This window comes from Halichoerus grypus, chromosome 12 (assembly GCF_964656455.1).
Source record: "Halichoerus grypus chromosome 12, mHalGry1.hap1.1, whole genome shotgun sequence".
Lineage (NCBI taxonomy): Eukaryota > Metazoa > Chordata > Mammalia > Carnivora > Phocidae > Halichoerus > Halichoerus grypus.
This window is the reverse complement of record NC_135723.1, coordinates 13,767,866-13,783,276: the sequence shown is the minus strand read 5'-3', so window position 1 is coordinate 13,783,276 and position 15,411 is coordinate 13,767,866. Positions and strand designations below refer to the sequence as shown.

Sequence of the window (15,411 nt, the reverse complement as noted above, 5' to 3'; positions counted from 1 at the left end):
ATAATCTCCTCTAAAGCCTGTGAAAGACTTCATTTTACACATGAAATTGTGTGGACTTGCCCTGTACTGCACTGAACATGGTTTTTGAGAATCACCAGCCTCAAGACGAGCTGCCCTGTGTTGGGGAGGGCCTCCGGCAACAAAGAATAAATTGTAAGCAAATGCAATCTGTGTAAAGTTAGGGGCAACCAACAACTTCTCGTTGATACAGATCCTGAACGTTACAATGGTATATCCTAAGGACAAGGTCCAAAAGTGGGCCTGGTGCGCATGAAAAAAATTTGAGCCCGGAGGGCCTGGCACAGTATAGAAGTGTTTTGAAATTAAGACATATATGTGTTTTAATGGTGCAGAAGGGGTTTCCCTCTGTAAAACTCTTTTTGCAGTCCAGTGTCAAAATCCATGCCCAGTGGGGATGGGGCAGCCACCCCAAATTTTAAATTGTCTACAAAAACTAAACCAAAGTGGGTTTTTAGCTATTTCAGAATATATCTAAGTGACCAAAAGCATCCCTTGGGGACCTGGATTTGCTCTATAAAAGTACACAAAGCTCTAATGAGAATTTTAAGGCAAAATTGGACTTGATTATACAAGAGCAGAAAATACGACATTCACCCAGCAAAGCGCACCATTTAAAGTGCCCTACTACTCAAGCATAATGAGTACATCGCATATAAAAAATTTAGAAGACAGGTCTCGTGCACATTATGAGGAAATTGTTGGCATCTCATGATGGGTCATCTTACCCTTGTTATTAAATGACAGCAATCATTAAAATGCCAAACATATTTTGACAGAATTCACTTTATAAAATGTCAGCAAGTCTGTGTTTTTATTAGTTTGTTCCAAATCAATTTAGAAATTTCAATAGAATGCTTGTAAGTATTCCCCAAGCAATGTCCATTCCTGACTTTCTGCACAAAAAAATATTACAAATTAATCAGATTTCCAGATTTCTGCATAATGGCTTTGCACATTTATTGCTTAATCTTATTATAAAATGCTGTTATGATTGACACATCGCAGTGGAGATAGAAGCCAATTGAATAATATGTAGCAGTCAATTTTATTTGTAGCTTAATGTGCTGAAATATTTTTTTCCGCATTTCCATTATTTATAAGTCTGTCCCTTTGGAGAATATATAGAAGAATTTGTTTTAAATGAGCCAATAATACCTTCTTTAAAATTTATAAGCATGACAGGATCATATCTTTTTTTCTTGGTCGTCCATGGCATGCCAGTAAACAGGGTTTGAATTGTCACCCACTTGCTATTCATAGGACAAACATCAGGAAAGAGGATCTTGTTAAGGGTGGCTTGGAATTGGATTTCAACCACCAAGAAAACAAAAGCTACTGAGTCAAACCCCTCAAAAATTGCAGCCGGGTCTATTTAGTTATTTTTTGTTTGCCTATTCATCTGTTTATGGTTCCTGCCGCTATCCTACCTGCTCCGGTCTGTCCTGAAACAAAGCACACAAACGCACACAGAGAAACTACACTGTTTTAAGAAGATGTGCAAGACTTGCTGTTTTGGTAGGATTTCATTTCTCGTGCTTTGGCATCCAACAGGATTCCGGCACAGGAAGGAAGCTGCGTTCCCCCTGCATAGCACAGCGGGGCTCCCTGGAGTTAGTGTGTTATTCCTACCATTTCCGTTAGCGCCCAGGAAACTTGCTTCAGGAGATCCCTGTGCTGTCCAGGGTATCCCCTAAGGTGACATTGAAAAAAGCTGTCTCTAGGAAAACACATTCATACGAGTTGGTGTCTGCAGTGGGTATGGAGAAAAGGCTTAAGGGTCTACAACCATATTAAGGGATAATATAGATGTACTTGGTCATGTCTGAGATCACGCGTTCTCTGGCTTTGGGAAATTAGATTAGCTGTTGCCCGCCTGTGCATAAAGGATGCGGCTTCCCACCCGCGCAACGCATTGGCATACGCCGTGCGAACTGATGGATCACGCAAGCCTATTAGCGCGACTGATGATGGTGTCACTTTCCCCCGTCACAGCCTTCTCCCTCCCGGAATGACTGGCCATCCTGAATATCCGTTAGCATAATTTATGCAGTTGACAAGTGATTTGAGCACTGCAGCTATTGATAAACCACTCTGGCATGTCATCTGTACCTTAATGTTATGTGACATCACAGGAAAATGGGGTCATGGGCAGTTCCCGGGCTGGATCTTCTATTAAAGGGAGCACTTCTCTTTTGAATTCCAGGGGCCAGAGGAAAGCCGGCTCTGTCAGACCCAGGCACTCCTGACCAACACCAGGCCAGTCAGACCCACCCCCCTTTCCCGATTGGGCCGCAGGTCAGTATCTCTCAACTGCTTTTCCATTAGGCTGCATTTAGGATGGTTTAACCATATAAATAACCGAATAAATAGTAATGAGTTAAATCCAATCAACTCCAGCAGAGCAAACATGGTGATAAATTTTTGTGTGGGAAACTGCATGACTGCATTATTTATTAAATGCCATCAAGGAAAAAAAAAGTGTTTGCAGAACTCCTCTCTTTTTAAAGGCAATGTTGGTTTTAATCATTAGGAAACTTTTTTTTTTCCCTTCTTAAAACCCACTTACCATTGTGCCATTGGTTACCATGCAGTTTTCTAGAAAGTAAAACTTTAATGACTGGAGTGTGAAGAAAATTAAGTTATTTCAACCTTACTGTAGCCATTTTTGAAATACAGGATGTGATTTAATATAAAAAAGTTAATGCAATTTTAATGCAAGTTCAGCTTATTGGGTTTGACAATACCGTACATCACATACAGCTCTTGCATTAATAAAGAAATACATTCATTATTTTTTAAAGTCCAATATTTGTTTTTTGCAGCCTGGTGTGGTTATACGGAGGTGTAGAACACGATTATAAGAGCTGGGCTCTTGGCTGCGGTTGTTTTAGCTCTGGCATTTAGTGGGACGCTTTCGAAGTTGACCTGCTTTTCTGGGAGAAGAGGCGACTATGGGAGCCCGTCTCTCCCCTTTGCGGTCATTGTTCCTGCAAATTAATCACTTTCAGCACTTTGAGGGCACACCAATTCAAGACTTGGGAACCCAAGTGTAGGGCTTGGGTTGGTCCTCACTTTTGTTCCTGCAGCAACCAAGTCTCCCTGTGGTCTCAGGTCCTTGGTGCTCAAGGACAGAAAGCCTGGGGAGGTGTCTGCTCATTTATGGAAGCCCAGAGAGGGTTCTACTGGGAATCTCGGAAGCCGGAATCTCCCGGCTATGCCTTTTCTAAAACTTTCATGCTTGTGACATTGTGTGTGTGTGCACGCGCGCGCTTGAGTGCATGCATGTGCGTGTGTGTGTGTGTGTGTGTGAACATACCAGGGGTGACAAACTCATGCCTCTGGGTCAGATAAGTGCGGGACAGACTCAGACAGTGAGACGTGGTGGGCACCTTGACAAGCTGGAGAGTGCATGCCCTGCTTCAACCCAAAGAATTCAATTTAAAAAAATACTACATGCCATAAAAAAAATACTACATGCCAAACCCCCCAAATCTCTGACCTGCGTAGTCTGAGAACCAGCCATTTGCTTCCCCCTTATCATGATATTACTGTGGGCAGTGATATAACATCAGTGATCTGAGGACCAGTTTATCATTTTGTACTTACTCTTAAAAAATGTTTGTTTTGTGCTTTAGAGTAGCTTTATTATTTTTTTTAAAGAGAGGCAGTTACTTCATGTGAATTTAGTAGACTCTAACAAACAGATTAGGAGTGAAGCCCGTGGAATCTGGAGTAGTCTAGAACCAGGCTGCATCTGTTGTCCCAGGGCTTCTGCAAGGCCTCCCCAGAAGGAGCTGTGATGGGAGGCTGTAGGCAACGGCCAGAGAGCGGGGTCAGCCCTCCTCCCCTCATTCTGCAAATACAGCAGCCCCACTTCTCTGAATCAGTTCGTGCATGAGAGGGCATGGCCAGAAAGGGGTGAGCCATGGGCTCTGGAGCAGCCTGCCTTGACATGATCCCCCCACGCCCACCAGATATGGGGCTTTGGGCAACTTACTAATCCTTCTGTATCTTGTTGGTAGGACAACTGCATTCATACGCCCATGGCAATATTAGAATAGTGCCTGCCTATAATTTACTGGGTTTGCGCTCTGCCTCTATTTACTTACCTTTATTTTATAGAATCATGCTGCATCAAAAACAAAAAAGTTGAAACCCCTCCATGAGAGTTTTGTCTTGGTTCCTCCAGAAGAAAAATGGACATGGCATTATGTGTCACGTGGTTCCCAAAAGGGTGCAATGAAGGCATTGCATCGAGGTCTGTAAGACCCATGACCTTCCAGTCACGTGGCCTGGCCAGCGCAGGAATCCTTCCTAGGTCATCCTGGTGAAGAGCCCACATCTGGGCTCAAATCCGCCTACTGCCCAAAGCGCACACCGATGAGGCTGCCTGTCCACATCAAACAATGGCTAATGGATAAACAGTGGACACAAACCCTTGTTTCTAATCTTGTATGAACTGAGCAAAGAATGTTAGAGTAATAGCAAAAGACATCTTTAAAAGATTTGCCAACTTACCCACCTCAAATGTCTTTGTTTTCCTATACTTTTTTCAGAACTCTTAATGTACACACACAATTTTACCATTTTAATGATTTCATTGTCATTGCTTAATGATTATCCAGTTTATTTTAGGTATTCTCGTACTATAAACATTTTCTATTTTTCTGAAAGATGCGCCATAATGATCCACTTTAAAGACTGTGTAATACCTTGTTGAGTTTAGTACTATAACAAAATATTTTTCAACATTTATATATTTTTAAATGTAATGCATGTTTTCATGCATTTATCTTTTGTCTTTTTGAATGGTATCTTCAGGCTCTATCCCAGGAGTATATTCTGAGTCAAAAGGGGTTGAATATTTCTGCAGCTCTTGATATAGATTTCCAAATTGCTTTCCAAAAGGCTTATGATTGTGCATATGTCCTAAATCCACATAATGGTGTCACTAAAGACCTACCAGTGTGCTGTAACTCTTTTACATTATTTTTGCTGCTAATAAATAAAAATAGTATTTTATTGCTACTTTTGAGCCAAAACAAAACAAAACAAAAAACCCCAAAAACAACAACAAAAAAAACACCTCTGATGCCAGTGAGTTCTTTCTGGAACAACAGAGAACAAATTAGCAAAGAATTTCAAATACGTAAGGTTAAGATCAAATGGAAATTCATTGGAAGAATAATATGTAAGTGTAAGGTATTACTTTTAAAGGTATTTGAGTTCCTCAAAAGAAATCCAAACCCAGTGAAATTTTCCAAAGAAATAAATGAAATGTGATTTCAATTTTTTTTCCCCTACTGGTTCATTCTGGAACAGAGCATGTGTGTTTGCTCCTTGTTCAGGAAATTTCTGACCCTGCTAGAAGAACTAGACCGCTAGAAGAAAATGCTCTGAAAGGCCATGTCTTGGTTCCACTAGAAAGTGAGCTAGGATTATCTGTTTCCTTGCAGCCACTTCTGACAGCACAACAGTTAGCCTCGGCTGTCGCTGGCGTCATGCCGGGAGGCACGCCGGCCCTCAACCAGCCCATCCTCATCCCCTTCAACATGGCCGGACAGCTAGGAGGACAACAAGGACTGGTCCTCACTCTGCCTACCGCGAATCTCACCAACATCCAAGGGCTGGTAGCAGCTGCTGCAGCCGGAGGCATTATGACTCTGCCATTGCAAAATCTACAAGGTAACCCATTGTTTCTGTGTGCCATGTAGGGCTCTATCCATGGCCGGTGTTCTCTGTGTTGCTCCCATGCCCCCGATGGTGAATGTGGTTCAGAGCTGCTCCCGCTAGCAAGGGAGATGGAAGGCTTGCATAGGAAGCCAAGTTCCACGTTGTGTGTGAATCCCAACCTTACTCAAGCCATGGGCTTTATCAGTCCTTGTGTCCTGGCATTGATTTGCAACCTTTCAGGTCTTTTAGAGGCACCCGTGAGCACTCATTGCACAACACATCGAAAACTTAGATGTAAAATTATTGTGTTGTTATTTGAGGACCTGGGTTATGATCTCATGACTTCTTCAGTGTAGCCATCTGCAAAGAAAGGTTATACATGATTTGTTTGTGTGGCAAGTGGTTGGAACATCTCCAGTACAAGGTAGACTTCGGAAGTCTTAATTTAATTATTGTTTTCTTGCTAAGTATTTTTAGTTATAATTATTAAACAGAAAGTATATTATTTGGGATCATACTTCGTAATGAGAAAAACAGACTTGTAGATTGAGCCTTTATATTACGTGGGCATTTAACAAGAGCTGGATTCATTTAACTCTGGAAGCGTAGTTCTTCTGGTTCTACAAAGGTTTTCACTTTTCTGGGAAAGATTTGCTAACACTGATTTACAAAAGACTCTGTTGAAGGAAGAATTTTATGGTGAAAAATGGCCTGAATATGATACGATTAGGATGCCTAACAAAGAGAAAACAAATTTGTTTTGGGCTGCTCAAAGGTGTTTGTTTTCCCCATTGATATGAATGTTAGCAATTAGAAAGAAAATTTTTTTTTTTTTTTTTTTTTTTTTGCAGAGTGAGAGTTTGATGGGGTAAGTTATCAGAGTAACAATTTAAAGTACTTTCTGTAGTTGGTCAGATGTTAGAGCTCCTTACGGTCAGAGCATCAGACCAAAGATTAAGAAATAAACCACATAAAAACTGGTTAACTCTTGACCCAAACATTTTACACACCATATGTTCTAATATCCCACCTATTGTTGCCACTTCTTGACTTTCTCTTTAATGTTTAAAACGAAGTCTCTCTCATACCATTAAATTGTGCCAAGAAACCTGCCATTCATAAATCATGCATGCCCAGGACACACTAATGCACAAACTTTACTTGTTTCAAATTTGAGAGTGCCTGGTAGCCAGGATCTCAAGATTAAGCAAATAAGGCAGGAATAAACAAGGTGAAAGCAGAAGCAACAAAGTGTGGGGAGAGGCTTTCTAATGTAGGTGGATGATGAAATCTTAATGAAGAAATGGGCATTATCAAAATGCAACCTTCCATTTGCAACATTTTGTGCTTATGGGAGTATTGACTATTATAAATAAACATAAGCTCACAGAGCTCCTGGGTCATGAATTAATCTTGCTTCATTAAAATAGATGCCAAAGTCAGAGTCCAAAAAATCAGGCTTGTTGTATCTTATTATGGTTTGGTATTCTTAGGATTTTAGTACCTGGTTATTCTAAGGGCTCAAAGTTAGCAACTGTGGACTAATGTGGAATGTGGACTTCCATCAAGATTTTCTCTTTTCTTTAAAGATCAAATTTTGGATTAGCTTATAGTTTGGAATTTTGTTCTTTTTGGCACCTTTGGTTTCAGAAAAGAAATCCTAAGATTTGTGTCCTGAGTAACTCGGTTCAGTAAGAGTGCTAACTCTTTTTACCCCTTGGTGCTTCTTTTTTTTTTTTTTTTTTTTTATGGTATCTTAATCACCATACATTACATCATTAGTTTTTGATATAGTATTCCATGATTCATTGTTTGCGTATAACACCCAGGGCTCTATGCAGTACGTGCCCTCTTTAATACCCATCACCAGGTTAACCCATTCCCCCACCCCGCTCCCCTCTAGAACCCTCAGTTTGTTTCTCAGAGTCCGTAGTCTCTCATGGTTCATCTCCCCCTCTGATTCCCCCCCTTTCATTCTTCCCTTCCTGCTATCTTCTTCTTCTTCTTCTTTTTTTTTAACATATTATGTATTATTTGTTTCAGATGTACAGGTCTGTGATTCAACAGTCTTACACAATTCACAGCACTCATCGTAGCACATACCCTCCCCAATGTCTATCACACAGCCACCCCATCCTTCCCACCCCCCACCACTCCAGCAACCCTCAGTTTGTTTCCTGAGATTAAGAATTCCTCATATCAGTGAGGTCACATGATACATGTCTTTCTCTGATTGACTTATTTCGCTCAGCATAATACCCTCCGGTTCCCTCCACGTCGTTGCAAATGGCAAGATCTCATTCCTTTTGATGGCTGCATAATATTCCATTGTATATATATACCACCTCTTCTTTATCCATTCATCTGTTGATGGACATCTTGGCTCTTTCCACAGTTAGACTATTGTGGACATTGCTGCTATAAACAACGGGGTGCACGTACCCCTTTGGATCCCTACATTTGTATCTTTGGGGTAAATACCCAGTAGTGCAATTGCTGGATCGTATGGTAGCTCTATTTTCAACTTTTTGAGGAACCTCCATACTGTTTTCCAGAGTGGTTGCACCAGCTTGCATTCCCACCAACAGTGTAAGAGGGTTCCCCTTTCTCCACATCCCCGCCAACATCTGTCGTTTCCTGACTTGTCAATTTTAGTCATTCTGACTGGTGTGAGGTGGTATCTCATTGAGGTTTTGATTTGGATTTCTCTGATGCCGACTGATACTGAGCACTTTTTCATGTGTCTGTTGGACATTTGGATGTCTTCTTTGGAAAAATGTCTGTTCATGTCTTCTGTCCATTTCTTGATTGGATCATTTGTTCTTTGGGTGTTGAGTTTAAGAAGTTCTTTATAGATTTTGGATACTAGCCCTTTAACTGATATATCATTTGCAAATATCTTCTCCCATTATGTCGGTTGTCTTTTGGTTTTGTTGACTGTTTCTTTGCTGTGCAAGAGCTTTTTATCTTGATGAAGTCCCAATAGTTCATTTTTGTCCTTGCTTCCCTTGCCTTTGGCGAGGTTTCTAGGAAGAAGTTGCTGCGGCTGAGGTCAAAGAAGCTGCTGCCTGTGTTCTCCTTTAGGATTTTGATGGACTCCTGTCTCACATTGAGGTCTTTCAACCATTTGGAGTCTATTTTTGTGTGTGGTGTAAGGAAATGGTCCAGTTTCATTCTTCTGCATGTGGCTGTCCAATTTTCCCAACACCCATTTGTTGAAGAGACTGTCTTTTTTCCATTGGACATTCTTTCCTGCTTTGTTGAAGATTAGTTGACCATAGAATTGAGAGGCCATTTCTGGGCTCTCTATTCTGTTCCATTGATCTATGTGTCTGTTTTTGTGCCAGTACAATACTGTCTTGATGATTACAGCTTTGTAATAGAGCTTGAAGTCTGGAATTGTGACGCCACCAGCTTTGCTTTTCTTTTTCAACATTCCTCTGGCTATTTGGGGTCTTTTCCGGTTCCATACAAATTTTAGGATTATTTGCTCCATTTCTTTGAAAAAAGTGGATGGTATTTTGATAGGGATTGCATTACATGTGTAGATTGCTCTAGGCAGCATTGACATCTTCACAATATTTGTTCTTCCAATCCATGAGCATGGGACGTTTTTCCATTTCTTTGTGTCTTCCTCAATTTCTTTCACGAATATTTTATAGTTTTCTGAGTACAGATTCTTTGCCTCTTTGGTTAGATTTATTCCTAGGTATCTTATGGTTTTGGGTGCAATTATAACTGGGATTGACTCCTTAATTTCTCTTTCTTCTGTCTTGTTGTTGGTGTATAGGAATGCCACTGATTTCTGTGCATTGATTTTATATCCTGCCACTTTACTGAATTCCTGTATGAGTTCTAGCAGTTTTGGGGTGGAGTCTTTTGGGTTTTCCACATAAAGTTTCATATCATCTGCAAACAGTGAGAGTTTGACTTCTTCTTTGCCAATTTGGATGCCTTTGATTTCTTTTTGTTGTCTGATTGCTGTGGCTAGGACTTCTAATACTATGTTGAATAGCAGTGGTGATAGTGGACATCCCTGCCACGTTCCTGACCTTAGGGGGAAAGTTCTCAGTTTTTCCCCATTGAGAATGATACTCGCTGTGGGTTTTTCATAGATGGCTTTTATGATATTGAGGTATGTACCCTCTATCCCTATACCCTGAAGAGTTTAAAGGATGCTGTACTTTGTCAAATGCTTTTTCTGCATCTATTGAGAGGATCATATGGTTCTTGTTCTTTCTTTTATTAATGTATTGTATCATATTGATTGATTTGCGGATGTTGAACCAAACTTGCAGCGCAGGGATAAATCCCGCTTGGTCGTGGTGAATAATCCTTTGAATGTACTGTTGGATCCTATTGGCTAGTAGTTTGGTGAGAATTTTTGCATCCATGTTCATCAAGGATATTGGTCTGTAATTCTCCTTTTTGATGGGGTCTTTGTCTGGTTTGGGGATCAAGGTAATGGTGGCCTCATAAAATGAGTTTGGAAGTTTTCCTTCCATTTCTATTTTTTGGAACAGTTTCAGAAGAATAGGTATTAATTCTTCTTGAAATGTTTGGTAGAATTCCCCTCGTAGCCATCTGGCCTTGGGCTTTTGTTTGTTGGGAGATTTTTGATGACTGCTTCAATTTCCTTAGTGGTTATAGGTCTGTTCAGGTTTTCTATTTCTTCCTGGTTCAGTTTTGGTAGTTGATACATCTCTAGGAATGCATCCATTTCTTCCAGATTATCTAATTTGCTGGCATAGAGTTGCTCATAATATGTTCTTATAATTGTTTGTATTACTTTGGTGTTGGTTGTGATCTCTCCTCTTTCATTCATGATTTTGTTGATTTGGGTCATTTCTCTTTTCTTTTTCATAAGTCTGGCCAGGGGTTTATCAATCTTTTTAATTCTTTCAAAGAACCAGGTCCTAGTTTCATTGATCTGTTCTACTGTTCTTTTGGTTTCTATTTCATTGATTTCTTCTCTGATCTTTATTAGTTCTCTTGTCCTGCTGCGTTTAGGCTTTATTTACTGTTCTTTCTCTAGCTTCTTTAGGTGTAGGGTTAGGTTGTGTATTTGAGACCTTTCTTGTTTCTTGAGAAAGGCTTGTATTGCTATATGCTTTCCTCTTAGGACAGCCTTTGCTGCATCCCAAAGATTTTGAACAGTTGTGTTTTCATTTTCATTGGTTTCCATGAATTTTTTAATTCTTCTTTAATTTCCTGGTTGACCCATTCATTCTTTAGTAGGATGATCTTTAGCCTCCATGTATTTGAGTTCTTTCTGACTTTCTTCTTGTGATTGAGTTCTAGTTTCAAAGCATTGTGGTCTGAAAATAGGCAGGGAATGATCCCAATCTTTTGGTACCAGTTGAGACCTGATTTATGACCTAGGATGTTAACTATTCTGGAGAATGTTCCATGGGCACTAGAGAAGAATGTGTATTCTGTTGCTTTGAGATGGAATGTTCTGAATATATCTGAGAAGTCCATTTGGTCCAGTATGTCATTTAAAGTCTTTATTTCCTTGTTGATCTTTTGCTTAGATGATCTGTCCATTTCAGTGAGGGGGGTGTTAAAGTCCCCCACTATTATCGTATTGTTGTCGATGTGTTTCTTTGTTTTTGTTATTAATTGGCTTATATAATTGGCTACTCCCATGTTAGGGGCATAGATATTTACAATTGTTAGATCTTCTTGTTGAATAGACCCTTTAAGTAGGATATGGTGTCCTTCCTCGTCTCTTATTACAGTCTTTGGTTTAAAATCTAATTTGTCTGATATAAGGATTGCCACACCAGCTTTCTTTTGGTGTCCATTAGCATGGTAAATGGTTTTCCACCCCCTCACTTTCAATCTGGGAGTGTCTTTGGGTCTAAAATGAGCCTGTTGCAGACAGCATATCGATGGGTCTTGTTTTTTTATCCAATCTGATAGCCTGTGTCTTTTGATTGGGGCATTTAGCCCATTTACATTCACGGTAACTACTGAAAGATAGGAATTTAGTGCCATTGTACTGCCTGTAAGGTGGCTGTTACTGTATATTGTCTGTGTTCCTTTCTGGTCTATGTTGCTTTTAGGCTCTCTCTTTGCTTAGAGGACCCCTTTCAAGATTTCTTGTAGGGCTGGTTTCATGTTTGCAAATTCCTTTAGTTTTTGTTTGTCCTGGAAGCTCTTTATCTCTCCTTCTATTTTCAATGACAGCCTAGCTGGATATAGTATTCTTGGCTGCATATTTTTCTCATTTAGTGCTCTGAATAGATCATGCCAGTCCTTTCTGGCCTGCCAGGTCTCTGTGGATAGGTCTGTTGCCAATCTAATATTTCTACCATTGTAGGTTACAGATTTCTTCTCCTGAGCTGCTTTCAGGATTTTCTTTTTGTCTCTGAGACTCATAAGTTTTACTATTAGATGTCAGGGTGTTGACCTATTTTTATTGATTTTGAGGGGGGTTTCTCTGTGCCTCCTGGATTTTGATGCCTGTTTCCTTCCCCAGATTAGGGAAGTTCTCTGCTATAATTTGCTCCAGCCCCTCTCTTTCTTCTTCTTCTGGGATCCCAATTATTCTAATATTGTTTTGTCTTATGGTATCACTTATCTCTAGAATTCTGCCCTTGTGATCCAGTAGTTGTTTCTCTCTCTTTTTCTCAGCTTCTTTATTTTCCATCATTTGGTCTTTTATATCCCTAATTCTCTCTTTTGCCTCATTTATCCTAGTGGTGAGAGCCTCCATTTTTTATTGCACCTCATTAATAGTCTTTTTGATTTCGACTTGGTTAGATTTTTAGTTCTTTTATTTCTCCAGAAAGGGTTTCTCTAATATCTTCCATGTTTTTTTCAAGCCCAGCTAGTATCTTTAAAATCATCATTTTGAACTCTAGTTCCGACATCTTACTAATGTCCGTATTGATTAGGTCCCTGGCAGTCGGTACTGCCTCTTGTTCTCTTTTTTGAGGTGATTTTTTCCATCTTGTCACTTTGTCCAGAGGAGAGTAGATGGATGAGAAAACAAAATGCTAACAGGGTAACAACGTCCCCAGAAAATATACACTGAACAAATCAGAAGAGACCTAAAACCGGGAGAAAAGAAAGGGAAAGAAAGAAAAAAGAAAAAAAAAAAGAAAAGGAAAAAGATAAAAACAAAAACAAAAAACAAAAAAACAAAACAGAATATGATCAAAGATGATCAGGATGGTGCATAGATCAGTGCCACACACTAGATTTTGGGTGTATTTTGGTCTGTTAGAAGTAAGTGCCTCCCAAAATTTTAAAGAAAGAAAAACTTATATATGTAGAAAAATAAGGGTTAATACAATGAAGGGATGGAATATGACTGTAAAGATGAAAATTATAAAAGATTTTATAAAAGGAATTGGTAAGATAAGAAGTTGGTTGAAAAAAGAAAGAAGATTTAAAAAAAAAGGGAGAGAATGTGATCAGGCAGGAGACTTGACCAAGCCATACACTAGAGATTTAGGGTATATTTTGGTCTGTAAGAAGAAACTGTATCCCAAAATTTTAAAGAGAGAACAACTTATATATATATACCAAAAATAAGGTTAACTACTACGAAGGGATAGAATATGACTCTAAAAATGAAAAATAAAAAAGATTTTTTAAAAAAGGGATTGATAAGATGTTGGTTGACAATGGGAAAAAGAAAAATTTAAAAAAAAGGAAAAGAAAAAGAAAGTTAAAAAAAATTAACTTTGAAAGACTAAAGAATCATGGTAAAAAACCCATGAATTCTATGTGCTGTATTCCCCTAATGCTGGGAGTTCTGCCGTTCTCATTGATCGGTAAACTTGGTCTTGGCTGGCTGTTCTCGCTGATCTTCTGGGGGAGGGGCCTGTTGCCGTGGTTCCCAAATGTCTTTGCTGGAGGTGGAATTGCCCCGCCCTTGCCGGTCCGGGCTAAGTAATCTGTTCGGGTTTGCTCTCGGGAGCTTTTGTTCCCTGCAAGCTTTCCCTACAGCTTTGGAGGTGGAGAGTGAAAATGGCGGCCTCCCAATCTCCGCCCCAGAGGAGCCGAGAACTCGGGGCCCCGCTCCTCAGTGCGCCCCCAGAGAAAAGCAGTCAGTCACTCCCGTCTCCCCGGTCTCTGGCCGCACTCCGTGCTCACCCGGGCTGTGACCGCGCGTTTCTGTCTCTGGCTCCCGACCCTGTGTGGAGTCTCCAAACCCAGCAGATCCCTGTGGTGTGCTCCTGCGCCGCTCCTCCCCGGGGAGGAAGGGGAGTCTCCCCGGATCTGCCGCTTGTTGGGTCCCTGCTGGAGGAGCAGTGGCCCGACTGTGCCGCGGATCACGGTTTATGGCAACCCCGAGCTGAGAGCCCACACCTCAGCTCCGTCTCTGCAGCCGGCTTCCCCGCTCCAATACCTGGGAGCTCTGCCACACTCAGGCACCCCCGGTCTTTCTGTGACCCCGAGGGTCCTGAGACCACACTGTCCCACGAGGGTTCCATCCCCCACTAAGCCACTGGAGCGACATCCCTCAGCGGAGCAGACTTCTAAAAGTTCCGATTTTGTGCTCTGCGGCTCTATCACTTGCCAGAAGCGGCCGATGGAGGCCCCCTCCCCCACCGTCTATCCTCCCGAATATCGCCTTGGATTCACTTCTCCACACATCCTACCTTCCAGAAAGTGGTCGCTTTTCTGTTCAGAGAGTTGCTGCTATTCTTTTCTTCGATTTCCTGTTGAGTTTGTAGGTGTTCAGAATGGTTTGATCCCTATCTAGCTGAATTCCTGGGACCAGACGAAATTTAGCTCTCCTACTCCACCGCCATCTTGCTCCTCCTACCCCTTGGGGCTTCTTACACCATTTTCTTAACAGCCTAATCTTCAGAATGTATTGATCAGAGTTGATGGTCAAGCGCTTGTCTACTGCACAAACACAAGGAACCCTGTCTCCCTTTGTCATCTCAGTTAAGTTGGAGGGCAGGTGGTGAGGTCATTAAAATAAAACACCTCCCGGTTGCAAGTCAGCCTGTCATAGGGAAACCTTCCTCATCAGTCTTAACACTCACACCCCTCCTCCAACACTTTGTTCTCTAATAACTTTGTGAACGAATCCCAGTTCCTAAGTCAGTGTTAGGATCCAGAGAAGTTCCCTTGGGCTTTTCTCTTCCTTTCATATCTTCCCATGTGATTTCTTGACCACCCAGACCTCACTAGTTTGAGAAGTAACCAACCATCCCAGTTTGCTTGTGACTGGGGGTTTTCTGGGGATGTGTGACTTTCACTCTTGGAACCAGGATAGTCCCGGGCAAACAAGGAGTTGGTCATCTGCCAGAAGTCCAGGGGCAATAACAATGAGAATCAGGTAAATGTCTTGAATCTCCATGGTGCCCAAGATGAGTGTTTACCACCAGAAGGGCAGTGCCAGTTGGTCACCTTGTCAGCCAGCATCTGACCCAAGGGTGATCTCATCCCTTTTAGGGGGCCTACTGCAGCCCTTGACAATCCGTAGGCAGTGTCTATGGCTTGTGTGGTTTTCCAGGTTATATGACAGAAGGTGGTGAGACTCCGGGGATGGTGGGTGGCTAGCTGGCAGTCCATCTGCAGGGGTCCTGGTCGACTTTGAGACTGAGCCAATCCTAGACATAATCCAGTCTCATCCTCTTTCGAGGATGACAATTTGGCTCATGGGCTACGATACCCCAGAAGAAGTCCTTACACACATTTGTGCGGTCAACAGGGTAGAATGATCTGCCCCTCCCCATGGTCCACCCT

General features: G+C 41.3%; 1 protein-coding gene across 3 annotated transcripts in view; it reads left to right on the top strand.

Moving 5' to 3' along the window:
* POU6F2 (POU class 6 homeobox 2) overlaps positions 1-15,411 on the top strand; it is a 466,268-nt gene that overhangs the window by 212,789 nt on the left and 238,068 nt on the right. For all 3 annotated transcript variants that reach the window (XM_078059987.1, XM_036108955.2, XM_078059988.1), the window contains exons 3-4: positions 2,225-2,316; positions 5,478-5,706. In XM_078059987.1, coding sequence (XP_077916113.1) covers positions 2,225-2,316; positions 5,478-5,706 — 321 coding nt within the window. The remainder of the gene's footprint in view (positions 1-2,224; positions 2,317-5,477; positions 5,707-15,411) is intronic.